At 47.1% G+C, this 27341-nt stretch overlaps 2 protein-coding genes and 2 long non-coding RNA genes across 34 annotated transcripts in view; 2 read left to right on the top strand and 2 right to left on the bottom strand.

Annotated features, from left to right (window-relative positions):
* The window catches only part of vgll4b (vestigial-like family member 4b), a 120670-nt gene extending 114096 nt beyond the window's left edge, over window positions 1-6574 (top strand). For all 3 annotated transcript variants that reach the window (XM_052474232.1, XM_052474233.1, XM_052474231.1), the window contains 3 exons: window positions 2253-2493; window positions 2595-2724; window positions 5500-6574. In XM_052474232.1, coding sequence (XP_052330192.1) covers window positions 2253-2493; window positions 2595-2724; window positions 5500-5747 — 619 coding nt within the window. In that variant the 3' untranslated portion in view covers window positions 5748-6574. The remainder of the gene's footprint in view (window positions 1-2252; window positions 2494-2594; window positions 2725-5499) is intronic.
* An 839-nt stretch (window positions 6575-7413) lies between these two features.
* LOC127910439 (uncharacterized) lies at window positions 7414-8098 on the bottom strand. Of its 3 annotated transcripts, none has more exons than XR_008074889.1 (3): window positions 7961-8098; window positions 7831-7925; window positions 7414-7723 (listed from the first exon to the last, which is right to left on the bottom strand). It is a non-coding gene; the product is annotated as an uncharacterized LOC127910439 (long non-coding RNA). The 3 variants fall into 3 exon arrangements; XR_008074890.1 differs by having other exon boundaries at window positions 7414-7733; XR_008074888.1 differs by having other exon boundaries at window positions 7414-7743.
* A 28-nt stretch (window positions 8099-8126) lies between these two features.
* LOC127910438 (uncharacterized) lies at window positions 8127-12846 on the top strand. Of its 26 annotated transcripts, none has more exons than XR_008074878.1 (4): window positions 8127-8487; window positions 8757-8820; window positions 9012-9075; window positions 9140-12846. It is a non-coding gene; the product is annotated as an uncharacterized LOC127910438 (long non-coding RNA). The 26 variants fall into 26 exon arrangements; XR_008074876.1 differs by having other exon boundaries at window positions 9206-12846; XR_008074863.1 differs by having other exon boundaries at window positions 8757-8885; window positions 8946-12846.
* Window positions 12847-18382: 5536 nt separating this feature from the next.
* atg7 (ATG7 autophagy related 7 homolog (S. cerevisiae)) overlaps window positions 18383-27341 on the bottom strand; it is a 112328-nt gene continuing 103369 nt past the window's right edge. For both annotated transcript variants that reach the window (XM_052474234.1, XM_052474235.1), the window contains one exon: window positions 18383-19492. In XM_052474234.1, coding sequence (XP_052330194.1) covers window positions 19460-19492 — 33 coding nt within the window. In that variant the 3' untranslated portion in view covers window positions 18383-19459. The remainder of the gene's footprint in view (window positions 19493-27341) is intronic.

Consider the following 27341-nt stretch of genomic DNA (forward strand, 5'->3'; position numbering starts at 1 on the left):
CTGAAATATAGCTGAACTGGTGTGTATTAAAGTAGGGGTTCTCCAACCTCTCCTCGGGGGGGGACCCCCAGGCTTCAAAAGCACTGTATTAAAGCAGGGGTTCTCCAACCTCTCCTCAGGGGGGACCCCAGGCTTCAAAAGCACTGTATTAAAGTAGGGGTTCTCCAACCTCTCCTCGGGGGGGGACCCCCAGGCTTCAAAAGCACTGTATTAAAGTAGTGTTGAACATGACCTTGACCTGGTGCAGTATGAGAGTGGTTTCATTATAATTATATATATTTTTAATGAAACCTTAATTTAACTAGGCAAGTCAGTTAAGAACAAATTCTCATTCTCATTAACGTGACGACTTCCTGTAACGTGTGACGACTTCCTGTAACGTGACGACTTCCTGTAACGTGACGACCTTCCTGTAACGTGACGACCTTCCTGTAACGTGACGACCTTCCTGTAACGTGACGACCTTCCTGTAACGTGACGACCTTCCTGTAACGTGACGACCTTCCTGTAACGCGACGACCTTCCTGTAACGCGACGACCTTCCTGTAACGCGACGACCTTCCTGTAACGTGACGACCTTCCTGTAACGTGACGACCTTCCTGTAACGTGACGACCTTCCTGTAACGTGACGACCTTCCTGTAACGTGACGACCTTCCTGTAACGCGACGACCTTCCTGTAACGCGACGACCTTCCTGTAACGCGACGACCTTCCTGTAACGTGACGACCTTCCTGTAACGTGACGACTTCCTGTAACGTGACGACTTCCTGTAACACGACGACTTCCTGTAACGCGGCTTTCAATGCTGCAGAAATGTTTTGGTACCCTTCCCCAGATCTGTGCCTCGACTCAATTCTGTCTCTGAGCTCTACGGACAATTCTTTCAACCTCATGGCTTGGTTTTTGCTCTGACATGGATTGTTAACTGTGGTACCGTTATATAGACAGGTGTGTGCCTTTCCAAATCATGTCCAATCAATTGAATTTACCACAGCAAATATTTCTAACAGTTTTTGCTTTGTCGTTATGAGGTATTGTGTGTACATAGATTAGAAAAATGGAACCATTTCAAAGATTTGACTGAGTTACAGTTCAAACAGTACCAGTTAATAGTTTGGAGACACCTATCTACTCATTTCAGGGTTTTTATATATTTTTACTATTTTCTACATGGTAGAATAACAGTGAAGACATCAAAACTATGAAATAACACACATGGAATCATGTAGTAACCAACAAAGTAAATAGATTTTAGATTCTTGAAAGTAGCCACCCTTTGCCTTGATTACAGCTTTGCAGACTTTTGGAATTCTCTCAACCAGCTTCATGAGGAATGTTTTGCCAACAGTCTTGAAGGAGTTCCCACATATGCTGAGCACTTGTTGGCTGCTTTTCCTTCACTCTGCGGTCCAACTCATCCCAAACCATCCTATTTGTTCAGTGTATGTACACTGTGTACAAAACATTAGCAACACCTGCTTTTTCCATGACAGACTTACCAGGTGAATCCAGGTGAAAGCTATGATTCCTTATTGATGTCACCTGTTAAATCCACTTCAATCGGTGTAGATGAAGGTGAGGAGATGGGTTAAAGGATTTTTAAGCCTTCAGACAATTTAGACATGGATTGTGTATGTGTGCCATTCAGAGGGTGAATGGGGAAGTCGAAATATTTAAGTGACTAGCTGGTGCCCATAGCTGTGTTGCTGTGACTACCTGGTGCCCATAGCTGTGTTGCTGTGACTACCTGGTGCCCATAGCTGTGTTGCTGTGACTACCTGGTGCCCATAGCTGTGTTGCTGTGACTACCTGGTGCCCATAGCTGTGTTGCTGTGACTACCTGGTGCCCATAGCTGTGTTGCTGTGACTACCTGGTGCCCATAGCTGTGTTGCTGTGACTACCTGGTGTCCATAGCTGTGTTGCTGTGACTACCTGGTGTCCATAGCTGTGTTGCTGTGAACTGACATCCATGGCCCTCCCCCTCTCCTCCTCCTTGTTCTCCTCCTCCTCCTCCTCATACAACCTCCTCTTGTTCTTCTGGGTCCTCTTTCACCAGGCACCAAACAGAAGAAAACACTCAAACAGGGAGAGGGGGGACTACCTGAGCTCGTTCAACAAGAAGTGTAGAAATGTTTTTCGTTGCCCTATTGAAATTACCTTTGTTCTCTGTCTGTCTTAGAGGGGTTGGAATAAAACAGAAGACAAGTTTTCATTGGGCAATAAAAGGTATCTTCTCCTCCTCTCTACAGAGGCAAGCCTTCCAACGGAAACTATTGTAGTTCCAAGGACCCAAGGGACCGCAGCCGTAGCCCCATAGAGAGAGCCGCCGCCCCCTCCATGGGTCTCCATGGCAACCACCACCTGTACGCCCCCCACCGCCACATGTCCTGCCTGTCCATGGACCAGCCTCTCGCCCTGACTAAAAACAACATGGACGCCGCCCGCACCCTCGCCATCTCGCCCACCGTCAGTCCTGTGGAACGCCAGCAGGTAGAGAGAGAGAGACAAGTCTTTCAAAGCTCAGAACATGCAGGTAAAACGTTGTCTTCAAACCACATGCAAAAGGCCTAAGTATGTGTGTGTGTGTTTAGAATCGTCCGTCAGTGATAACGTGCGCTCCGGCCAACAACCGTAACTGTAACCTGCCTAACAACGGCTGTTCCAACAACCTGCCTAACAACGGCTGTTCCAACAACTACAGCAGGAGACCAGCCAGCAACTGTAAGTACTATACCATTATATATATTATACACACTATATGTACATGTATGCTGTAAGTAGCATACTACTATAATATTATAACATACTACTACCAGTACAGAACCACAAGATCTTGCCGACAGGTCGCCTCGCTTCGAGTCCTTAGGAAACTCTGCAGTGTTTCGTTTTTTTTTAATGTATTATTTCCTACATTGTTACCCCAGGAAATCTTAACATACAGCCGGGACGAACTACAGGATATAAGAGTGACGTCAACTTGCCATTATGACCAGGAATATGTCTTTCCCGAGGCGGATCCTTTGTTCAGACCTCCACCCTGGACAGTGGATCTAATCCCAGAAGCCGACCCAAAACAACGTCGATGCAGAAGAGGCAGACTGAGCGGCCTCTTAGTCAGGCTCCGTAGACGTGCACACACCGCCCACCGCTTCCAAGTATACTACTCGCCAATGTCCAATTGTCTCTGGACAACAAGTTAGACGAAACATGGTTCTTTCGGGATATGTTGTCGGAATCGGTTCAGCCACCGAGCTTCTCCGTGCATCGCGCCGACAGAGATGAACACCTCTCTGGGAAGAGGAAGGGCGGCGGTGTATGCTTTATGATTAACTCATGGTGTAATTATGATAACGTACAGGAACACAAGTCCTTCTGCTCACCCGACCTGGAATTCCTTACAATCAAATGTCGGCCATATTATCTCCTGAGAGAATTCTCGTTGGTTATCATCACAGCTGTGTACATTCCCCCTGAAGCAGACACCAGGACGGCCCTCAAGGAACTTCACTGGACTCTATGTAAACTGGAAACCACATACCCTGAAGCTGCACTTATTGTAGCTGGGGATTTTAACAAAGCAAATTTGAGAACAAGGCGACCTAAATTCTATCAGCATATTGATTGCAGCACTCGCGCGGGCACTACACTCGACCACTGCTACTCTAACTTCCACAATGCATATAAGGCCCTCCCTCGCCCTCCCTTTGGGCAAATCTGACCACGACTCCATCTTGCTCCTACTGTCTCTATAGGCAGAAACTCAAACCGGTTGTATCCGTGACTAGAACCATTTGACACTGGTCTGACCAATAAGAATCCACTCTTTAAGATTGTTTTGATGACGCAGACTGGGATATGTTCCGGTCAGCCTCGGAGAATAACATCGATCTATCTACGCTGACTTAGTGAGTGAGTTTATACGGAAATGCATTGGAGATGATGTACCCCACTGTGACTATTAAAACCTACCCAGAAACTGTGGATGGATGGCGGCATTCCCGCAAAACTGAAAGTGCGAACCGCCGCATTTCACCATGGAAAGAGGTCTGGGAATATGGCCGAATATAAATGGTGTAGTTATTCCCTCCGCAAGGCAATCAAACAAGCGAAATGTCGGTACAGGGACAAAGTGGAGTTGCAATTCAATGCAAGACTTTGAGATATCAGCTGATGTACGAAGGGCTATATAAATAAATTTGATTTGATTTGATTTGATTTGAAGACGTATGTGGCAGGAAATAACGGACTACAAAAAGAAAATCAGCCACGTTACGGACACTGACGTCTCGCTTCCAGACAAACTAAACACCATCTTTGCCTGCTTTGAGGATTATACAGTGCCACCGTTGCGGCCCGCTAACAAGGATTGCGGCCCCCTCCCCTCCTTCTCCGTGGCCAACGTGAGTGAGACATTTAAACATGTTAACCCTCACAAAGCTGTCGGTCCAGACAGCATCCCTAGCTACGGCCTCAGAGCATGTTCAGACCAGCTGGCTGGTGTGTTTGCGGACATATTCAATCTCTCCCTGTCCCAGTCTGCTGTCCCCACATGCTTCAAGATGACCACCATTGGTCCTGTACCTCAGACTATTTACATAGTTTTTTCACTGCTGCTAATCACTGTCTATGTATAGTCCCTTTACCCCTACCTACAAATTACCGGTACCCCCTGTATATAGCCTTGTTATTGTTATGTCATTTTGTTGTTACTTTTAATTATTTTTTTTTATTTTTTACTTGTTTAGTTAGAAAATATTTTCTTTCCATTTCTTGAACTGCATTGTTGGTTTGTGAGGAAACGTTTCACGGTAAAGTCAACACCTGTTGTTTTCGGCGCATGTGACAAATACAATCTGATTTTAATGAAAGGACTCGTCATAGATATAACCGGTTTTAGCATGGACATTACCATCGAGGGCTTCCACCATTTTAAAGTAGTCAACTGGGTGGGGATTCAAATGTGTTGGGAGCGATCGGCCAATGATCAGAGAGCGGAGAGTCTTCTTCAAAAGTGGGTTGCCTATTATGGCAACGGCTTTACGCTATATCACCGCCATCTAGTGGCCACAAGAGTTAGTTCAGTATTCCAGCACAGCAGGTGGCAGTAAATCAACAATGTAAGCTTTTATGCTTTTTTTTTTCAAGCACAAAGGAAGAAGGAAATTGACTACTTTTAAAATGGATATAGTCTCAATGGAGCTGTCAGGTGCCATAATGACACATTGATCCAAAGATGAGACCTCTATTTAAGTCTTAAGGTTCTATCAGTTTGTCCAGGGGAAAAACCCACCAGAATGGACTGTTCCACGGCCAGCCGTTATGAAACAGGTCTCTCTGACAGTAGGCTGGTTTACCATGTTCTGTCTGACGGGTCAATACATGTATAGTCCTGTAACTGGAGTAGATTTAATGAACTAGTGTCTGTGTCGTTTGCTTCTTCTTCTTCCTCCTCCTCTCCTCACACAAAAGTGAAATGTCCTCTCCTCTTCTCTCCAGCCAACACGGCGCGTGTTGACCCGGTGATCGAGGAGCATTTCCGGCGCAGCCTGGGGAGGAACTACAAGCAGCCGGAACCCGTCTCCAACTCTGTGTCCATCACCGGCTCTGTGGACGACCATTTCACCAAGGCCTTAGGAGAGACCTGGCTGCAGATCAAAGCCAAAGGAAGCTCCTCCTCCTCCCCTGACTCCTCCCCCAACAGTCACATGGTCAACCACAACCACTCCCCTTCGGTTGTGTCCTGAAGGGAAGAGCGAGAGTAGGCCAGTTATACCCCGCCCTGTTCACTGTAACCACAGGGCTGGTTGACCTGCTACTGGGAGGGTATTGTTTGTTTTGCTCCAGCCCTACACTAATGCTGTCTAACACACCTGGAGCAAGATAAGTAGGAGTAACTGATTTTAGATCAGGGTCGTATTCACTTCCTTTTCTGTTGTTAATTAGCTATAATGTGCACAAATGCATACGACCCTGCTTTATAACAGGGCTGGAGTAAAACCCTACATCCTCTGAGTAGCTCTCTAGCCGGGAAGAGGAGTTGTCCTTGGTCCCTGGTATGACTACCCTGAATGATTTTGGCCCCACAGAGAGCTGTGCTAATAGCTAGCTATATAGCCATGTACATAGAGGATAGAGGGGGGTTTCCTTTTTGGCATTTAGTTGGGTTGTATTATTTGGTTGAAGTAGGTTTGTTATTGGTTTGTGTTATTGGATGCCCAAAAAACGTTGACAAGAAAAGCGTTTGTTTCTATCCTAAGGATTCTATATGGAGAAGCAGCTCAACCAACCACATGCCTTCGTTACCAAAGAGAACTCGGAATGCATATCTGTCACCCCATTTAAAAAAAAAAAAAGCCATTATTTCATTTCATCCATCTGATTCATTTCCCTTTCCATCTCTCTGGCATCTGATTCATTTCCCTTTCCATCTCTCTGGCATCTGATTCATTTCCCTTTCCATCTCTCTGGCATCTGATTCATTTCCCTTTCCATCTCTCTGGCATCTGATTCATTTCCCTTTCCATCTCTCTGGCATCTGATTCATTTCCCTTTCCATCTCTCTGGCACCCCACTGTAAAGTATCGTCTCCCGTCATCGACCCGACTCCCCTCTCCCCCCCATCTCTTCTCCCCTCTCCCCCCCATCTCTTCTCCCCTCTCCCCCCCATCTCTTCTCCCCTCTCCTCGCATCTCCTCCTCTCCTCTCCTCCCATCTCCTCTCCTCTACCCTCCTCTCTCCCATCTCTCTCCTCCCATCTCTCCTCTCTTCTCCTCTCTCCTCTCCTCCCATCTCCTCTCCTCTACCCTCCACCTCCCATCCTATCCTCCCATCTCCTCTTCTCTCCTCTCTCCTCTCCTCCCATCTCCTCTTCTCTCTCCTCTCTCCTCTCCCATCTCCTCTCTCTCTCTCTCCTCTACCCTCTCCTCTCCTCCCTCTTCTCTCCTCTCCTCTCCTCTCCTCTCCCTCTCCCCTCTCCTCCCATCTCTTCTCCTCTCTCCTCTATCCCCTTTCTTCTCTTCTCCTCCCATCCCTCCTCCCATCTCCTCCTCCCATCTCCCTCTACCCTCATCTCCTCTCCTCCCATCTCCTCTCCTCTCCTCCCTCTCCTCTCCTCTCTCCTCTCCCAGCTCCCATCTCCTCCTCCCATCTCCTCCCATCTCCTCTTCTCTCCTCCCTCTCTCTCCTCTACCCTCCTCCTCCCATCTTCTCTCTCTCTTCTCCTCCTCTCTCCTCTACACCCATCTCCCCTCCTTTTCTCTCCTCCCATCTCCTCTCCTCCCATCTCCTCTCCTCCCATCTCCTCTCCCTCTCCTCCCATCTCTCTCCCTCTCCTCCCATCTCCTCTCCTCTCTACCCTCCTCCTCTCCTCTCCTCCCATCTCCTCTCCTCTACCCTCTCCCATCTCTCTCCTCTCATCTTCTCTCCTCTCCTCCCATCTCCTCTTCTCTCCTCTACCCTCCTCCTCTCCTCTCCTCCCATCTTCTCTCCTCTCCTCTACCCTCCTCCTATCCTCTCCTCTTCTCTGCTCTACCCTCCTCCTCTCCTCCCATCTTCTCTCCTGTCCTCTCCTCTCATCTTCTCCTCTCTCTTCTCTACCCTCCTCTCATCTCCTCTCCTCCCATCTCCTCTCCTCCAATCTCCTCTTCTCACCTCCTCTCTCCTCCCCTCTCCTCCCATCTCCTCTTCTCACCTCCTCTCTCCTCCCCTCTCCTCCCCTCTCCTCCCATCTCCTCTTCTCACCTCCTCTCTCCTCCCCTCTCCTCCCATCCCTTCTCTCCTCTCCTCCCATCTCCTCTTCCCCTCCTCCTCCCCATCTCCTCTTCTCACCTCCTCTCTCCTCCCCTCTCCTCCCCTCTCCTCCCATCTCCTCTTCTCCCCTCCTCTCTCCTCCCCTCTCCTCCCATCTCCTCTTCTCTCCTCCCCTCTCCTCCCCTCTCCTCCCATCTCCTCTTCTCACCTCTCCTCCCCTCTCCTCCCATCTCCTCTTCTCACCTCCTCTCTCCCCCATTTTGTCCAGTTGTCTTGTATGTCAGTTATATGTGTACTTGAAAAGACAAGGCCGACTGATTTGCACTAATGTTGAGGGACCTGGGGGTCAACCTCACGATGGAGACGCTACACTCTACATGCTGATAACATACGCTATAACTATACTTTTATAAGTTTAGAGATTCGGTTCTGTGACGTTGCATCATGTGGTCAAAACAACCTTTTCTTTCTGGGGCGGAGATGAGAGATGGCGGAGCATCTTTCTCTATTCTATTTTTTATTTTCTATTCCTCATGAGGCATTTGTTGAATTAGGATGCAACCAATGAGAGAGATCTCTCTCTCTCTCTGCAGTGTGGTTGCTAGGTAGATTTGGGCTCTGGTTTAGAATAGAGCTCCTCTCTATCTCTCTCTGCAGTGTGGTTGGTAGGTAGATTTGGGCTCTATGGTTTAGAATAGAGCTCCTCTCTCTCTCTCTCTGCAGTGTGGTTGGTAGGTAGATTTGGGCTCTATGGTTTAGAATAGAGCTCCTCTCTCTCTCTCTCTCTGCTAAAGTGTGGTTGGTAGGTAGATTTGGGCTCTATGGTTTAGAATAGAGCTCTCTCTCTCTCTCTCTCTCTGCAGTGTGGTTGGTAGGTAGATTTGGGCTCTATGGTTTAGAATAGAGCTCCTCTCTTTCTCTCTCTAAAGTGTGGTTGGTAGGTAGATTTGGGCTCTATGGTTTAGAATAGAGCTCTCTCTCTCTCTCTGCAGTGTGGTTGGTAGGTAGATTTGGGCTCTATGGTTTAGAATAGAGCTCCTCTCTCTCTCTCTGCAGTGTGGTTGGTAGGTAGATTTGGGCTCTATGGTTTAGAATAGAGCTCTCTCTCTCTCTCTCTGCAGTGTGGTTGGTAGGTAGATTTGTGCTCTATGGTTTAGAATAGAGCTCCTCTCTCTCTGCAGTGTGGTTGGTAGGTAGATTTGGGCTCTATGGTTTAGAATAGAGCTCCTCTCTCTCTCTCTCTGCAGTGTGGTTGGTAGGTAGATTTGGGCTCTATGGTTTAGAATAGAGCTCCTCTCTCTCTCTCTGCAGTGTGGTTGGTAGGTAGATTTGGGCTCTATGGTTTAGAATAGAGCTCCTCTCTCTCTCTCTGCAGTGTGATTGGTAGGTATATTTGGGCTCTATGGTTTAGAATAGAGCTCCTCTCTCTCTCTCTCTGCAGTGTGGTTGGTAGGTATATTTGGGCTCTATGGGTTGAAGGTTAGAACAAATAACCATACAGAATAAGACATGTTTGTTTTTAAATAGCTGGTATCTATTCATGTTAATTAGACATTTCAATCTTAATACTAGCCTTTCTTCTAGCTGTATTTGTGTTCAGTAATAGTCGTATGTTTAACTTACTGCTGGTACAGTTGTACTCCATGTTATTATTTAGGTATCTTCAGTCATATTCTCTCTGGGAGCAGCCAGCTAGCGACACAGAGGACAGCCTTTTATACTGCTCTATCTCATCGGTTGGGAGTATAATCTGCAACGTTAACGTGACGTCTCTACAACGTTAACGTGACGTCTCTGCGTCGTTAACGTGACGTCTCTACGACGTTAACGTGACGTCTCTACGACGTTAACGTGACGTCTCTACGACGTTAACGTGACGTCTCTGCGACGTTAACGTGACGTCTCTGCGTCGTTAACGTGACGTCTCTACGACGTTAACGTGACCTCTCTACGACGTTAACGTGACGTCTCTGCGACGTTAACGTGACGTCTCTACGACGTTAACGTGACGTCTCTACAACGTTAACGTGACGTCTCTACAACGTTAACGTGACGTCTCTACAACGTTAACGTGACGTCTCTACAACGTTAACGTGACGTCTCTACAACGTTAAACGTCTCTCTAACATTAACATGACGTTTCTATAACGTTAAACGTCTCTCTAACATTAACGTGACGTCTCTATAACGTTAAACGTCTCTCTAACATTAACGTGACGTCTCTATAACGTTAAACGTCTCTCTAACATTAACATGACGTTTCTATAACGTTAAACGTCTCTCTAACATTAACATGACGTCTCTATAACGTTAAACGTCTCTCTAACATTAACATGACGTTTCTATAACGTTAAACGTCTCTCTAACATTAACATGACGTTTCTATAACGTTATTAATAATCCCTGGTACAGGATGCGATAGCGTTTTTTTTTTCCATGACTGAATAAGAGAAAGGAATGAAACAACCAGCCAGAGAGATGGACCTTATTTAGTATTTTCGATGTTGTTTCTTCTTCTCTGATGACCAACTGTGTTGTGTAGCGGTAGTTAGCACTAGGTAGTGGTAGGTAGCGGTAGGTAGCACTAGGTAGTGGTAGGTAGCGGTAGTTAGCACTAGGTAGTGGTAGGTAGCAGTAGTTAGCACTAGGTAGTGGTAGGTAGCACTAGGTAGTGGTAGGTAGCTGTAGTTAGCGGTAGGTAGCTGTAGTTAGCGGTAGGTAGCTGTAGTTAGCGGTATGTAGCTGTAGTTAGCGGTAGGTAGCGGTAGGTAGCCGTAGGTAGCCGTAGGTAGCGGTAGGTAGCGGTAGGTAGCCGTAGGTAGCGGTAGGTAGCCGTAGGTAGCCGTAGGTAGCCGTAGGTAGCCGTAGGTAGCGGTAGGTAGCCGTAGGTAGCGGTAGGTAGCCGTAGGTAGCGATAGGTAGCCGTAGGTAGCGATAGGTAGCGGTAGGTAGCCGTAGGTAGCGGTAGGTAGCCGTAGGTAGCGATAGGTAGCCGTAGGTAGCCGTAGGTAGCGGCAGATAGGCTGCGGCAGGTTGTGAAACTGACTTGTCCTTTACCTCCTGTACCAAAGCAGCAGACATTCCTTCCTGTAGGAAACCTAGTACAGGTATTTCATTCTTCTCAGCTACTGAGCTACTAACTTATTAACGGAAAGGTGGTGATTAGGGTTGTGAAATTCCAGAAATGATTCCAAAATTCCCAGATTTCCCGGAAATTCCGGTTGGAAGATTCTGGAAAATCCAGGGATCCTCCAACCAACTAGAATTTCTCTGGGGATGCTAGAACATGATAAAGCTCTAAGGGTTTATGAGGCACTGTCCATCTTAACTGTCCATCTTAACGCTTTAAAACCCTTCATACATTCCATCATCCCAACTCATATCCTTTGGACATTTTAGCATATTTACATTTGACTAAAGCTACACTTCCTAAATGCTACCCTATGTCCTAGGCAGCGCCCTACGTTTGACCAGCCCTTCATCTCCTCAGAGGAAGACGAGCAAGAGGAAGACGTTTGACAATATTCTCTTTTGGTGCTTTTCTCAAACGTGTCTGTCCAAAAGTAGTGCACTTATGTAGGGAATAGGGAACCATTTGGGATGGAGCTGAAAACATATTCTCTGAGGGCCGGGATCCAGCTGCCAGTCAGCTGTTGTTGTTGTTATTATTATTATTGACTTTTAATGTTTAATGAGTTTAGATGTAAAGAAACTCTTCTAATCTATAGTAGTTCATAACAGATGAATCGGTCTGTACTTTCTGTAAATGTTACGAGAGAACGTTTTATTATGGCCATTGTGGTGAAATGAACTGTCATTTTTAATACATGAACACAGAGGGAAGAGGACACTAGTGTCCTGAAGTCATTTATCCTAAAACACATTTCATTACCCCTCACTAGGTAGTAGTAGGGTTGCCTCATTTCTAATGCCTTTTCCTAAAATTCCCAGGTTTTCAAAAAAATAAAATCCCGGTTGGAAAGATTCACAGGATCAGGAGGGAAAAGCAGAAAATGTGTGAATCCTCCAGACAGAATCTGGGCGTTTTTGGGGAAAGTTAAAGTAATTTTGGAGTCTCTCACTTGTTCTGCTTCGGGGCAACACAATTCCCTACACGCTGTAGGAAAATCACTTCATGACAGTCTTTTTTTTTTATATAGGTAACTATAAGACCATCATTACGCTGTGCGTAACGAAATGTACAGAGAAGATAAAAAAAAATCATAGGTATTTTTGGAGGATCAATGAATTTGTTAATGACATGTAGCTATTTAATTTCCCTTATTTCTGTTTGTCCAATCATGCATTTTATAACTTTTTGTTTTTGGTGTAAAAAAAAATAAACGTTTTTTTAGAATGTTTTTTTTTATTTTTTTTATTTTAAAGGTTAAAGTGCAGGAACACAGAAATGATTTGAAAACACTGCATTGATGATAGCCACTTGTGTATTTTGATGATAGCCACTTGTGTATTTTGGCAGTTATAATGTTGCATAAAGGCCACTCAGCAGACAGTCTACAAAGACAATAACCGTCATGTCCCAACATATATAAGGAATTGTGTCATTTGTAACCAATCCTCTTTGTTTCAACCATGTGCCTCTCCTTGAGACAATTGAACAAAAAAAATATATTGTTGTCATCCATCTTGTTTGACTTCTTTTTGTGATCCAGTAATAACAGGTGTATAAAGCCAGATGGTCATTCAACCAGTTTGGGATAAAGATGCTACTGTATTAGCTCTGTTATTTAATGGAAGATCCCAGGGAAACTGGCTGTGTGCTTCCACATCAATGATATGCATCCAAAATGGCATCGTTTCCCTGTATATTATATATATTATATATATTATATATATTGTATATATTATACTAGTCAACAGCAGATACAAAGGGAATGAGGTACCATTTCAGGTGCAACCAATGAGACACTAAATAAACAGTATTCTGTATTCTACTGTCCATGCTGTTAGTACATCCGTGTTAAACTTTCATTTTGTGGCCTTGTTCCTCCAACTAAAAAGGTTTTGGCAGGCCAACTTTTTTTTTTGTACTTAAGTAGTATTGATGAACAATAAACTGCTCTTAAACCTCAAGTTGTGTCTCGGGTCTGATCACTTATGCTATTTGGTTATAATACTCTTTCTGGTCACTTTGTTATTGGTTATTACTGTTTATTACCAAGTCTGAGTCTGTCCCTAGCATTAAATAATGACTGTTTATTACCAAGTCTGAGTCGGTCCCTAGCATTCAATAATGACTGGTTATTACCGAGTCTGTCCCAGTACTACACTAGTTATTACCGAATCTGTCCCAGTACTACACTAGTTATTACAGAGTCTGTCCCAGTACTACACTAGTTATTACAGTCTGTCCCAGTACTACACTAGTTATTACAGAGTCTGTCCCAGTACTACACTAGTTATTACAGTTATTACAGTCTGTCCCAGTACTACACTAGTTATTACAGAGTCTGTCCCAGTACTACACTAGTTATTACAGAGTCTGTCCCAGTACTACACTAGTTATTACAGAGTCTGTCCCAGTACTACACTAGTTATTACCAAGTCTGTCCCAGTACTACACTAGTTATTACAGAGTCTGTCCCAGTACTACACTAGTTATTACAGAGTCTGTCCCAGTACTACACTAGTTATTACAGAGTCTGTCCCAGTACTACACTAGTTATTACAGAGTCTGTCCCAGTACTACACTAGTTATTACAGAGTCTGTCCCAGTACTACACTAGTTATTACAGAGTCTGTCCCAGTACTACACTAGTTATTACAGAGTCTGTCCCAGTACTACACTAGTTATTACCAAGTCTGTCCCAGTACTACACTAGTTATTAATGGTATCGTTTATGTGTTAATAGATACTAGAACGTGGTGGATCAGTCAGGTCACTTGTTATTACTACATTAGAACGGCTATTAGTATGTTGAGCTATATATATATATATATATATAAACAGTTGTAAAGTACTTAAGTATAAATACTTTATAATACTACTTAAGTAGGTTTTGGGGGTATCTGTACTTTACTTAACTATTTATATTTTTGACAACTGTTTTACTTCACTACATTCCTAAAGAAAAGTATATACTTTTTTACTCCATACATTTTCCTCTGACACCCAAAAGTATATACTTTTTTACTCCATATATTTTCCTCTGACACCCAAAAGTACTCGTTACATTTTGAATGCTTAGCAGGACAGAACATTTTAAAAATCGATGCACTTGTCAAGAGAATATCCCTGGGCATCCCCCTACTGCCTGTGATCTGGTGGACTCACTAAACACACACTTTGTTTGTAAATGAGGTCTGTGTTGGAGTGTTGCCCTTGGCTATCCGTACAATAAAATGTCTGGTTTGCTTAATATAAGGAATTGGAAGTGATTTATAATTTTACATTTTTTTACACAAGAATATTTCAAACTAAATACTTTTGAACTTCAGTATTTTACTGGGTGACTTTCACTTTTACTTGAGTCATTTTCTATTAAAGTATCTGTACATTTACGTAAGTATGACAATTGGCTACATCAGAATTTTTTTTTTTTTTTGGTGATTGAGATATACACTCACCAGCCAGTTTATTAGGTACACCCATCTAGCACCGGGGTCACACCCCCCCCCCCCCTTTTGCCCCCAGAACAGACTGAATTGGTCCATTACTCTACCATCAGCATGACACACAGGAAGTGGGAATCGTCGGTCCAGGCGATGTTTTTTCCACTCAATTGTCCAGTGTTGGTGATGGCGTTGCTGCTTCCTGTTCTTACCTGATAGGAGTGGAACCTGGTGTGGTCATCTGCTGCAATAGCCAATCAGAAACCGGGATATCGACGAGTTGTGAGTTCCATGATGTCGTTCACGACTTGTTGTACTGTGCCGTTATTTGTTAGTTTGTGAGATACTGTCTCCGGTGGGCCTGGGACCAACGATCATAACACACTCAAGTCACTTAGAATGGGACAAATTAGTGAACTAACGTTCAATCAAACAGTAACGGGATGCCTGTCCGCCTGCTTTACATAGCGAGCCACGGCCACCGGACGCCCTATCTGCAGGAGCGGTATATATATATATAACTGGCCGGTATATGTACTGTAAGAGCCTTCAGAAATTATTCACACCCCTTCACTTTTCCACATTTTGTGTTACAGCCTGAATTCAAAATGTATTAAATATAGATTATGTATTTTTTTGACAGTGAAATATCTCATTTACATGAGTATTTACACCCCTTTGGCAGCGATTACAAGCTGTGAGTCTTTCTGGGTAAATCTCGAAAGCCTTGTTCACACTGAAGGCTTTTTAAATGTTCAAATCAGTTGTATTTTTTCTAGTCCGTTTTGTAAATACTGACTGTCCCGATCAAGTTTTTACAACCGAATCAGATCTGTGTGTTCAGACAGCAGTCATTTCCTGATAAGGCTACGCTAGTTGTCATAGTAACGACGGTGGTGCAAGCTGATTGGTGGTGCGGCGGTGGTCGTGCTTCCTTTATCACTCAGACGTTATGTAGCAAGCGAAGGTGACAACGATTCCTGTCGTGGACGTTTCCCGGTTGCTTTAAAAGGTTCAAAATGATAGTGTGACAAACACTTTGAAAACCTAAAAAAAAAAAAAAATAACAAGATGGTTCAACTTTCAAAATGGGAGTTAGTTTGTAAACAAGTACCGAGCTAGTTAGTTACCACATGCACAAGCAACAAGATATGCCGAATAACAGCCTAAAAAACACTTAAGGGGGGAGAACAGATTCAAATCAGATATGCAAATAAATAGGATTTGAGTCACTTCAAACTGCCAATGTGAACACGGCTTAAGGGCTTTCCACACCTGGATTGTAACATAATGGAACATTCTTTTTAATGTTCTTCAAGCTCTGTCAAGTTGGTTGTCGATCAAATGCTAGAAGCCATATTCAGGTTTTGCCATTAGATTGTCAAGCCGATTCAAGTCAAAACTGTAACTTGGCCACTCTGGAACATTCAACGTCGCCTTGGCAACCCCGGTGTAGATTTGACCTTGTGTTTTAGGTTGTTGTCCTGTTGAAAGGTGAATTAATCTCCCCATGTCTGTTGGAAAGCAGACTGAACCAGGTTTTCCTCTAGAATTTAGCTCTGTTATGTTTATTTTTTTATCCTAAACAACTCCCTAGTCCTTGCTGATGACAAGTAAACCCATAACATGATGCAGCTTCCACCATTCTTGATAATATGAAGGGGTACTCAGTGATGTGTTGTGCTAGATTTGCCCCAATCATACTGCTTTGTATTCAGGACAAAAAGTTCAAATGTTTTGCCACATTTGTTGCAGCATTACTTTAGTGCCTTGCTGCAAACAGGATGTACGTTTTGGAAAATGTTTATTCTGTACAGACTTCCTCCTTTTCACCCATTTAGGTTAGTGGAGTAACTACAGGGTTGATCCATCCTCAGTTTTCTCCTGTCACGGCCATTAAACTCTGTAACTGTTTTAAAGTCACCCTTGGTTTCATGGTGAAATCCCTGAGCGGTTTCCTTCCTCTCCGGCAACTGAGTTAGGAAGGACGCCTGTATCTTTGTAGTGACTGGATGTATTGATACACCATCCAAAGTGTAATTAATAACTTCACCATGCTCAAAAGGATATTCAAAATCTACCAATTCTTTGCAAACCATTGGAAAACGTGCCTGGTCTTTGTGGTTGAAATGGACTTGAGGGACCTTACAGATAACTAACTGTATGTGGTAGCCAGTTCACGTTAAAACCTATAAATTACCATCTGGGACTTGTTGCACATTTTTACTCCTGAACCTATAGAAGGGTTAAATACTTATTTACTAAAGACATTTTTTTAGCTTAATTTTTATTTTATTTTTTATTAATTTGTAAAAATGTCTAAAAACATAATTCTACTTTGACATTATGGGATGTGTTGATCAGTGATGAAAACATTCAGGCTGCAACACAACATAATGTGGTCAAAGTCAAGGTGTGAAACCTTTCTGAAGGCATTTGGAAAAGTATTCAGACCCCTTTTCTCTTTTTCCACATGTTATAGTCACTAAACAGAAGTTTCTCTGTGGAGATGGGAGAACCTTCCAGAAGGACAACCATCTCTGCAGCACTCCACCAATCGGGCCTTCATGGTAGAGTGGCCAGACGGAAGCCTTTAACCGAGGATTGGCTTCCATGACAGCTCACTTAGAGTTTTATCTTACCTTTATTTCACCAGGTCAGTTGAGAACCAGTTCTCATTTACAACCGCGACTTGGCCAATAACAAAGTAAAGCAGTGCGACACAAAACAACAACACAGAGTTACACATAAAGAAACGTACAAGTCATTCTCTGGTCTGATGAAACCAAGATTGAACTCTTTGGCCTGAATGCCAAGCGTCACGTCTGGGGGAAACCTGGCACCATCCATACGGTGAAGCATGGTGGTGGCAGCATCATGTCTGGAGGATACCTGGCACCATCCATACGGTGAAGCATGGTGGGGGGATGTTTTTCAGAGACTGGGAGACTAGTCAGGATCGAGGCAAAGATGAACGGAGAGATCCTTGATGAAAACCTGCTCCAGAGCACTCAGGACCTCAGACTGGGGCGAAGGTTCACCTTCCAACAGGACTACGACACAAAGTACACAGCCAAGACAACGCAGGAGTGGCTTCGGGACAAGTCTCTGAATGTCCTTGAGTGGACCAGCCAGAGCCCAAACTAAAACACGATAGAGCATCTCTGGAGAGACCTGAAAATAGCAGTGCAGCGACGCTCCCCATCCAACCTGACAGAGCTTGAGAGGATCTGCAGAGAAGAATGGGAGAAACTCCCCAAATACAGGTGTGCCAAGCTTGTAGCATCATACCCAAGAAGACTCTAGGCTGTAATCGCTGCAAAAGGTGCTTCAACAAAGTACAGAGTAAAGGTTCTGAATCCTTGTGTGATATTTCAGTTGATTTTAAAAAATAAAAAATAATTTGCAAACATTTCTAAAAACCTGTTTTTTCTTTGTGTATGTACACACCTGCTCTTTCCATGACAGACTCACCAGGTCGAAAACTATGATCCCTTATTGATGTCACTTGTAAAATCCACTTCAATCAGTGTAGATGAAGGGGAGGAGACCTGGTTAAAGGGGAGGAGACCTGGTTAAAGGGGAGGAGACCTGGTTAAAGGGGAGGAGACCTGGTTAAAGGGGAGGAGACCTGGTTAAAGAAGGATTTTTAAGCCTTGAGACAATTGAGACATGGATTGTGTATGTGTGCCATTCAGAGGGTGAATGGGCAAGACAACAGATTTAAGTGCCTTTAAACAGGGTATGGTAGTAGGTGCCAGGCGCACCTGTTTGTGTGTGTCAAGAACTGCAACGCTGCTGGGTTTTTCCACACTCAACAGTTTCCCAAAAGGACAACCGTGGGAAGCACTGGAGTCAACATGGACCAGCATCCCTGTGGAAACGCTTTCGACACCTTGTACAGTCCATGCCCCGAAGAATTCAGGCTGTTCTGAGGGCAAAAGTAGAGCAGGGCAGATTCAACTTAGGAAGGTGTTCTTAATGTTTGGTACTCAAGTGTATATATATATATATATATATATAGGTGGTTAATGTAGATGAAATGAAGAGGACAACATCCATACAGGGAACATTTAATTTGATTTTACATCCAATGTAAGAGTCAAATATGGCTTTTATCTGTACTTGACAAAGATGTTACAAAAAAAAAAGTACAAGATGCGACATGACAGAATATGGAGAAACTGTACGGAGTGGTGGCATCATTCTGTGTTTCACAAACCGTGATACCTACCCCTCGGGGGTTGTAAAGCAGTTCCTATTGTATGTTGTACTGGTATGCATGTCTACATCAAGCCATATTTACACAGTGTAATCATCTGGATGGACATAAATGTGTGAAAAGTCCCTGAAACTGGAAGAGCAATAGTGAAGAGCGTACCTGTGTTATATATATATATATATATATATATATATATACTGTATGTTACAGGAGAAGTACCTGTGTTTTATATATATATATATATATATATACTGTATGTTACAGGAGAAGGTCAATCTGGTTAATGTATATGTTCCCAACAGAAAAGGAGTCAGCCGTATGGTACAAGTGAAATCAGTTGACAGACAGTGAGCTGGGTCGTAATCAGGACAACTTATCTGTGAAAAACAAATAACACAAATGATTCAAGAAGCATTTAAACATTTTCAGCAATCTTCAAAATATATATCTTTACATTCCCCTTCAGAACTTAGAAGGAATAGAACGTCTCACCATATTAGTTGTCATGAGAGTGACACTGTTATAATGCGAGGGGTTCTCCCTCAACACTACAGACATTCTTTACATTTCAGATGTTTATTAGATGATAATATTATCAGTGGCATTTTAAAGATGATGTTTTTTCATCCTTTCTGATGATACCCAACGTCAATTCTAAAACAGTTTCAGAAAATACTGGAAGACCCTTGTATTCTTAATTCAATCAACTATGACCACTTAAAATGTTGTTAGCCGTCATTAAAACTGTATCGGAGGCATTCGTAAACACCAACCGGGGTTTAGAAAATAATAATAGTGAAGAAGGCCCGTTATATATGTTCTGATGAGAAGTGATGGCTTGTTGGAACGCAGTAGAATGTGTTCCGTGTTCCGATTCTAGAACTCTGATGTTTCGGGGTTCCGTCCTCCCTCTCAGATGCTCTCATCATCACTCATGTCCCAAATCTAAAGACAATAGAAACAAACATAAGAAAACGTCAGATAAACTGCTCACGTGTAAGGAGGAGGTGTGGGGGAGACAGAGAGAGAGACAGAGAGAGAGAGAGAGAGAGACAGAGAGAGAGAGAGAGAGACAGAGAGACAGAGAGAGAGAGAGAGACAGAGAGAGAGAGAGAGAGAGAAAAGGAATGGGTTTGCTTCCATTTTAAAGAGACTGTACAGAAAGCCATCGCCAAGCCCTGAATATGACCACAGATGATCCATTGTAATTGGCCTGATACTGTAGTGGCCTCTCTCACAAGGAAAATACAATTCTTCAAAAAATGGCAGTTGGGAGGAGGCAAGATCGTGTGGGACCATTATATCCAATGAAGCGGCTGCCACGCGTGTAACAACAGGCACAGCTTCTTACACTAGTTACCACAGCCACAAAGGTAAGGTTAGCGGTGAGGTTTAAAATAACAGTTAAAGACGAGAAATTGTAGAAATAGGTAGGCTTTATGACTGTGGTAACTAGAGATGACCAGGCACAACTCCGATATATAGTGTTTTTTTCTCAAAGTTGCCGGGAAGTCAAGTGTCCTGCATATATCTCAGTACACTGGGAACAACTTAATCATTATGACACTTCTATTCCATCAAATAAATCTCAGTAAGACCAAAATAATGGTGTTCCAAAAAAGGTCCAGTCACCAGGACCACAAATACAAATTCCATCTAGACACCGTTGCCCTTGAACACACAAAAAACTATACATACCTCGGCCTAAACATCAGCCCCACAGGTAACTAACTATACATCCCTCGGCCTAAACATCAGCGCCACAGGTAACTACTATACATCCCTCGACTTCTATGCCATCAAAAGGAACATACAATTTGACATACCGATCTGGCAAAAAATACTTGAATCAGCCCTTTATGGTTATGAGGTCTGGGGTCCGCTCACCAACCAATAATTCACAAAATGAGACAATCATCAAATTGAGACTCTGCATGCAGAATTCTGAAAGAAATATCCTAACGTAAAACACCAAATAATGCATGCAGAGCAGAATTATTAATTATTATTATTAAGAATTATTATTATTATTATTATTATTATTAATTATCAAAATCCAGAAAAGAGCCGTTAAATTCTACAACCACCTAAAAGGAAGCGATTCCCAAACCTTCCATAACCAAGCCATCACCTACAGAGAGATGAACCTGGAGAAGAGTCCCCTAAGCAAGCTGGTCCTGGGGCTCTGTTCACAAACACAAACACACCCTACAGAGCCCCAGGACAACAGCACAATTAGACCCAACCAAATCATGAGAAAACAAAAAGATAATTACTTGACACATTGGAAAGAATTAACAAAAAACAGAGCAAACTAGAATGCTATTTGGCCCTAAACAGAGAGTACACAGCGGCAGAATACCTGACCACTGTGACTGACCCAAAATTAAGGAAAGCTTTGACTATGTACAGACTCAGTGAGCATAGCCTTGCTATTGAGAAAGGCCGCCGTAGGCAGACATGGCTCTCAAGAGAAGACAGGCTATGTGCTCACTGCCCACACAATGAGGTGGAAACTGAGCTGCACTTCCTAACCTCCTGCCCAATGTATGACCATATTAGAGAGACATATTTCCCTCAGATTACACAGATCCACAAAGAATTCAAAAACAAATCCAATTTTGATGAACTCCCATACCTACTGGGTGAAATTCCACAGTGTGACATCACAGCAGCAAGATTTGTGACCTGTTGCCACGAGAAAAGGGCAACCAGTGAAGAACAAACACCATTGTAAATACAACCCATATTTATGCTTATTCATTTTATCTTGCGTCCTTTAACTATTTGTACATTGTTAAAACACTGTATATATATATATATATAATATGACATTTGTAATGTCTTTACTGTTTTTAAACTTCTGTATGTGTAATGTTTACTGTTAATTTTTGTTGTTTTTTACTTTATATATTCACTTTGTATGTTGTCCACCTCACTTGCTTTGGCAATGTTAACACATGTTTCCCATGCCAATAAAGCCCTTGAATTGAATTGAATTGAATTGAGAGAGAGACAGCAAGAGAGAGACAGCAAGAGAGAAGGAGACAGAGAGAGGGAGAGACAGAGAGAGGGAGAGACAGAGAGAGGGAGAGACAGAGAGAGGGAGAGCGAGCTGCAGTGGGACCTAACATTCATATCAAACAAAGTACCTTCATTGTTTCTCTGTTGCTACTTTATAACCATCAAAAGGACAGCGAGCAGAAATGCTTTGAACCAGATCAACTGGTGCTCAGAGCCTCTGTCTGTGTGTGTGTGTGTGTGTGTGTGTGTGTGTGTGTGTGTGTGTGTGTGTGTGTGTGTGTGTGTGTGTGTGTCTCTGTGTGTGTGTGTGTGTGTCTCTGTGTGTGTGTGTGTGTGTCTGTGTCTGTGTCTGTGTGTCTGTGTCTGTGTCTGTGTCTGTGTGTGTGTGTCTGTGTCTGTGCGTGTGTCTGTGCGTGTGTCTGTGCGTGTGTCTGTGCGTGTGTCTGTGCGTGTGTCTGTGCGTGTGTCTGTGCGTGTGTCTGTGCGTGTGTCTGTGCGTGTGTCTGTGCGTGTGTCTTTGCGTGTGTCTGTGCGTGTGTCTGTGCGTGTGTCTGTGCGTGTGTCTGTGCAGTGTGTCTGTGCGTGTGTCTGTGCGTGTGTCTGTGCGTGTGTCTGTGCGTGTGTCTGTGCGTGTGTCTGTGCGTGTGTCTGTGCGTGTGTCTGTGCGTGTGTCTGTGCGTGTGTCTGTGCGTGTGTCTGTGCGTGTGTCTGTGCGTGTGTCTGTGTCTGTGTCTGTGCCTGTGCCTGTGCCTGTGCCTGTGCCTGTGCCTGTATTTCTGTAACCTGGATAGCTAGTTGGTACTAAAACACTTTACTCTGGGGAGGATTTGTTTAGTTGGAGTACTTTGTTATTCCAAACAGCCCTGTAGTTTTATAAACAATCCAAAGCCCTTATCTTTCTCAGAACAGCTACCCTTGTCCTTCGGCCATTTTGTCATTTCCATTCTCCTTTCTGATCGTTGCTGGAACTCGACCTAAGTCGTCTCTTTGAACTGAAGGTACAAGCAGAAGATCAGAGGAGAGAGGAGAGGAGAGGAGAGGGGAGGAGAGGAGAGGAGAGGGGGGGAGGAGGGGTGGGGAGAGGAGAGGGAGAGGAGGGGTGGGGAGAGGAGAGAGGAGGTGGAGAGGAGGTGGAGGGGAGAGGGAGGAGGGAGAGGGAGAGGAGAGGAGGGGAGGGAGGTGGAGAGGAGGGGAGGTGGAGAGGAGAGGAGAGGAGGGGAGGTGGAGAGGAGGGGAGGGGAGAGGAGGAGAGGAGAGGAGGGGGAGGAGGGGAGAGGAGGGGAGAGGAGGGAGGAGCAGGGAGAGGAGGGAGAGAGGATTGGGAGAGGAGGGTATGGAGGAGGGGAGGGGGGGAGAGGAGGGGAGAGGAGGGGAGGGAGAGAGGATTCCAGCAGAGAGGAGGGAGAGGAGAGGGAGAGAGGAGAGGAGAGGAGAGGAGAGGAGAGGAAGGAGGGAGGGGAGGGAGAGGAGGGGTGGTAGAGAGGAGGGGTGGGGAGAGGAGAGGAGGGTGGTAGCCAGAGGAGGGGTGGTAGAGAGGAGGGGTGGTAGAGAGGAGAGGAGGGGTGGGGATGAAGGAGGGGAGGGAGAGGAGGGGAGAGGAGGGACTGGTAGAGAGGAGGGGTGGTAGAGAGGAGGGGTGGTAGAGAGGAGGGGACTAAAAGGTACAAGCAGAAGACCAGTCCTGCGGTTAAGTCTACTGATTCCCCTCTTATCTATTGGGAACAGGTTATGTATGGAGGGGAGGGGAGGTGGAGAGGATGTATGACTAAACTGTAATCAAGGCTGTATAAGAGATATGACTGCAGATTCAATCTACTGGAATTGGCAAATTGTCTGTGCCTGCCTGGGTCTAGCCAGAGATGAAGCCTGTCCTACCCAGGACTAGACAGAGATGAAGCCTGCCCTACCCAGGACTAGACAGAGATGAAGCCTGCCCTGCCCAGGACTAGACAGAGATGAAGCCTGCCCTACCCAGGACTAGACAGAGATGAAGCCTGCCCTGCCCAGGACTAGACAGAGATGAAGCCTGCCCTACCCAGGACTAGACAGAGATGAAGCCTGCCCTACCCAGGACTAGCCAGAGATGAAGCCTGCCCTACCCAGGACTAGCCAGAGATGAAGCCTGCCCTTGTAGATTAATTACCATAATGTTCTGTCCCACCAACAGTAGCTCTTAAACCACATCTGTTTTACATATATTATGATTAAAAACACATAAGACATAAAAGAAAACAGGCCTCCTTTTATCTTTAGGATTAAAAGCAGCAGTTAAACTAAGGACCACACGGGGGTCACCAGTGTAGCACATCTGGGTTTAAATATTATCGGAAAACCAGCCTGTCTGGAGTTTCCTATTAGTTCAATTGCAACAGGAAGGTCAATCAAGCCCAGATAATGTATTTGAAATGATTTCAAATAGTATTTGTACCCGGGTCTTCTTAAATCTCCCATTCAGGAGGGGATGAGAGTAGACTTAACCACCAACTGGGTACAGGACATTAGGCAGGGAGGGGTGGTGGAGAGGAGGTGAGAGGAGGGGTGGTGGAGAGGAGGGGAGAGGAGGGGTGGTGGAGAGGAGGGGAGAGGAGGAGGGAGGAGGAGGGGTGACCCAGGATGACAGAGGAGGGGAGGAGGGTGGCCCTACCCAGGAGGGGAGGAGGAGAGAGAGGAGAGGAGGGGTGGTGGAGGAGGAGAGGAGGGGAGGGTGGTGGAGAGGAGAGGAGGGGAGGGGTGGTGGACCCAGGACTAGGAGGGGAGGGGGTGGTGGAAGCCTGGTGAGAGGAGAGGGTGGTGGAGAGGAGGGAGGGTGGTACCCAGGAGGGAGGGTGGTAGAGAGGAGGGGTGGTGGAGAGGAGGGTGGTGGAGAGGAGGGGTGGTGGAGAGGAGGAGGAGGAGGAGGAGGAGGAGGGAGGAGGAGGGAGGGGAGGGGAGGAGGGGAGGGTGGTGGAGAGGAGAGGAGGAGGAGAGGAGAGGTGGTGGAAGGGAGGTGAGAGGAGGGGTGGTTTATCTTTAGGATTAAGGAGGAGGGGTGGTGGAAGGAGGTGAGAGGAGGGGTGGTGGAGAGGAGAGGAGAGGTGGTGGAGAGGAGGGAGGGGAGGGAGGGGTGGTCAAGCTCAGAGAGGAGGGGTGGTGGAGAGGAGGTGTGGTGGTGAGGAGGGGAGGGAGAAGGAGGGGTGGTAGAGAGGAGGAGGGGTGGTAGAGAGGGGTGGTAGAGAGGAGGGAGAGGAGGGGTGGAGACTTAAGGGGAGGGAGGGGGGTGGTAGAGAGGAGGGAGGGGTGGGAGGAGGAGGGTGGTGGAGAGGAGGGGTGGTGGAGAGGAGGAGGAGGGGTGGTGGAGAGGAGGGAGGGTGGGGAGAGGAGGGGAGGGGTGGTGGAGAGGAGAGGGGTGGTGGAGAGGAGGGGAGGGGTGGTGGAGAGGAGGAGAGGAGGGGAGGAGGGGTGGAGGAGGGAGGGGGTGGTGGAGAGGAGAGGGAGGAGGGGTGGTGGAGAGGAGGGGAGGAGGGGAGGAGGGAGGAGGAGGTAGAGAGGGAGGAGGTAGAGAGGAGGAGGAGGAGGGGGGTGGAGGAGGGAGAGGAGGGGGGTGGAGGAGGAGGTGGTGGAGAGGAGGAGGGTGGGGAGAGGAGGGAGGGTGGTGGAGAGGGAGGAGGGGTGGTGGAGAGGAGGAGGGTGGTGGGAGGAGGAGGGGTGGAGAGGGGAGGGGTGGTGGAGGAGGAGGGAGGGGTGGTGGGAGGAGAGGAGGGGTGGTGGAGAGGAGGAGGAGGGGTGGGGAGGAGGAGGGGTGGTGGAGAGGAGGGAGGAGGGGTGGAGAGGAGGGGTGAGAGGAGGAGGAGGGGTGGAGGAGGGTGGAGAGGAGAGGAGGGGGAGGGTGGAAGGAGGGAGGGGTGGAGGAGGAGGAGGGGTGGTGAGAGGAGGGGAGGGTGGTGGAGGAGGGGAGGGGTGGAGAGGAGGGAGGGGTGGTGGAGAGGAGGGAGAGGGTGGTGGAGAGGAGAGGAGGGTGGTGGAGAGGAGGAGGGTGGTGGAGAGGAGGGAGGGGTGGAGAGGAGGAGAGGGTGGTGGAGAGGGAGAGGAGAGGAGGAGGGAGGAGGGGTGGTGGAGAGAGGAGGGTGGTGGGAGGAGGGAGGGGGTGGTGGAGAGAGAGGAGGGAGGGGGTGGTGGAAGGGGGAGGGGTGGTGGAGAGGAGGGGAGGGGTGGTGGAGAGGAGGGGAGGGGTGGTGGAGGAGGAGAGGGAGGGGTGGTGGAGAGGAGGGAGGAGAGGAGGGGAGGAGGGGTGGTGGAGGAGGAGGGAGGGTGGTGGAGAGGAGAGGAGGGGAGGGTGGTGGAGAGGAGAGGAGGGAGGGGTGGTGGAGAGGAGGAGGAGGGGTGGTGGAGGAGAGGAGGAGGGGTGGTGGAGAGAGGAGGGGAGGGGTGGTGGAGGGAGGGAGGGGTGGTGGAGAGGGAGAGGAGGGGTGGTGGAGAGGAGGGGAGGGGTGGTGGAGAGGGAGAGGAGGGTGGTGGAGAGGAGAGGAGGGAGGGTGGTGGAGGAGAGGAGGGGTGGTGGAGAGGAGGGGAGGGAGGAGTGGAGGATGGAGGAAGGGGGTGGTGGAGAGGAGGGAGGAGTGGTGGAGAGGAGGGAGGGGTGGTGGAGAGGAGAGGAGGGAGGGTGGTGGAGAGGAGAGGAGAGGAGGGGTGGTGGAGAGGAGGAGGGGTGGTGGAGAGGAGAGGAGGGGTGGTGGGAGAGGAGAGGAGGGGGTGGTGGAGAGGAGGAGGAGGGGAGGGGTGGTGGAGAGGGGAGAGGAGGGAGGGGTGGTAGAGGGGAGGAGAGGAGGTGGAGGGGAGAGGAGGGGAGGGGTGGTAGAGAGGAGAGGAGGGAGGTGGAGAGGAGAGGGGAGGAGGTGGAGAAGGAGGGGAGGGTGGTGGAGAGGAGAGGAGGGGTGGTGGAGAGGAGAGGGAGGGGAGGGGGGTGGTGGAGAGGAGAGGAGGGGTGGTGGAGGAGGAGGAGGGAGGTGGAGAGAGGAGAGGAGGGGTGGTGGAGAGGAGAGGAGGGGTGGTGGAGAGGGGAGAGGAGGGAGGGGTGGTGGAGAGGAGAGGAGGGAGGGGTGGTAGAGAGGAGAGGAGAGGGAGGTGGAGAGGAGAGGGAGGAGGGGTGGTAGAGGAGAGGAGGGGAGGTGGAGAGGAGGGGTGGTGGAGAGGAGGAGGGGTGGTGGAGAGGAAGGAGGGAGGGGGTGGTAGAGAGGAGAGGAGGGAGGTGGAGAGGGAGAGGAGGGTGGTGGAGAGGAGAGGAGGGGTGGAGAAGAAGGGGTGGAGAGAGGAGAGGAGGGGTGGTAGAGAGGAGGGAGAGGAGAGGAGGGGTGGTGGAGAGGAGAGGAGGGGAGGTGTGGAGAGGAGGGGAGGGGTGGTGGAGAGGAGAGGTGGAGAGGAGGGAGGGGTGGTGGAGAGGAGGGAGGGGTGGTGGAGAAGGAGAGGAGGGAGGTAGAGAGGAGGAGGGGTGGTGGAGAGGAGGGAGGGGTGGAGAGGAGGGAGGGTGGTGGAGAGGAGAGGAGAGGAGGAGGGGGTGGTGGAGAGGAGGGAGGGGTGGTGGAGAGGGAGGGGAGGGGTGGTGGAGAGGAGAGGGAGGGGAGGGGGTGGTGGAGAGGAGGGAGGGGTGGTGGAGAGGAGGAGGTGTGGTGGAGAGGAGGGGAGGGGTGGTGGAGAGGAGGGAGGGGTGGTGGAGAGGAGAGGAGGGGTGGTGGAGAGGAGGGAGGGGGTGGTGGAGAGGAGGGAGAAGGAGGGAAGGAGGGGTGGTGGAGAGGAG

Source organism: Oncorhynchus keta, chromosome 21 (genome assembly GCF_023373465.1).
Source record: "Oncorhynchus keta strain PuntledgeMale-10-30-2019 chromosome 21, Oket_V2, whole genome shotgun sequence".
Taxonomy (NCBI): Eukaryota; Metazoa; Chordata; class Actinopteri; order Salmoniformes; family Salmonidae; genus Oncorhynchus; species Oncorhynchus keta.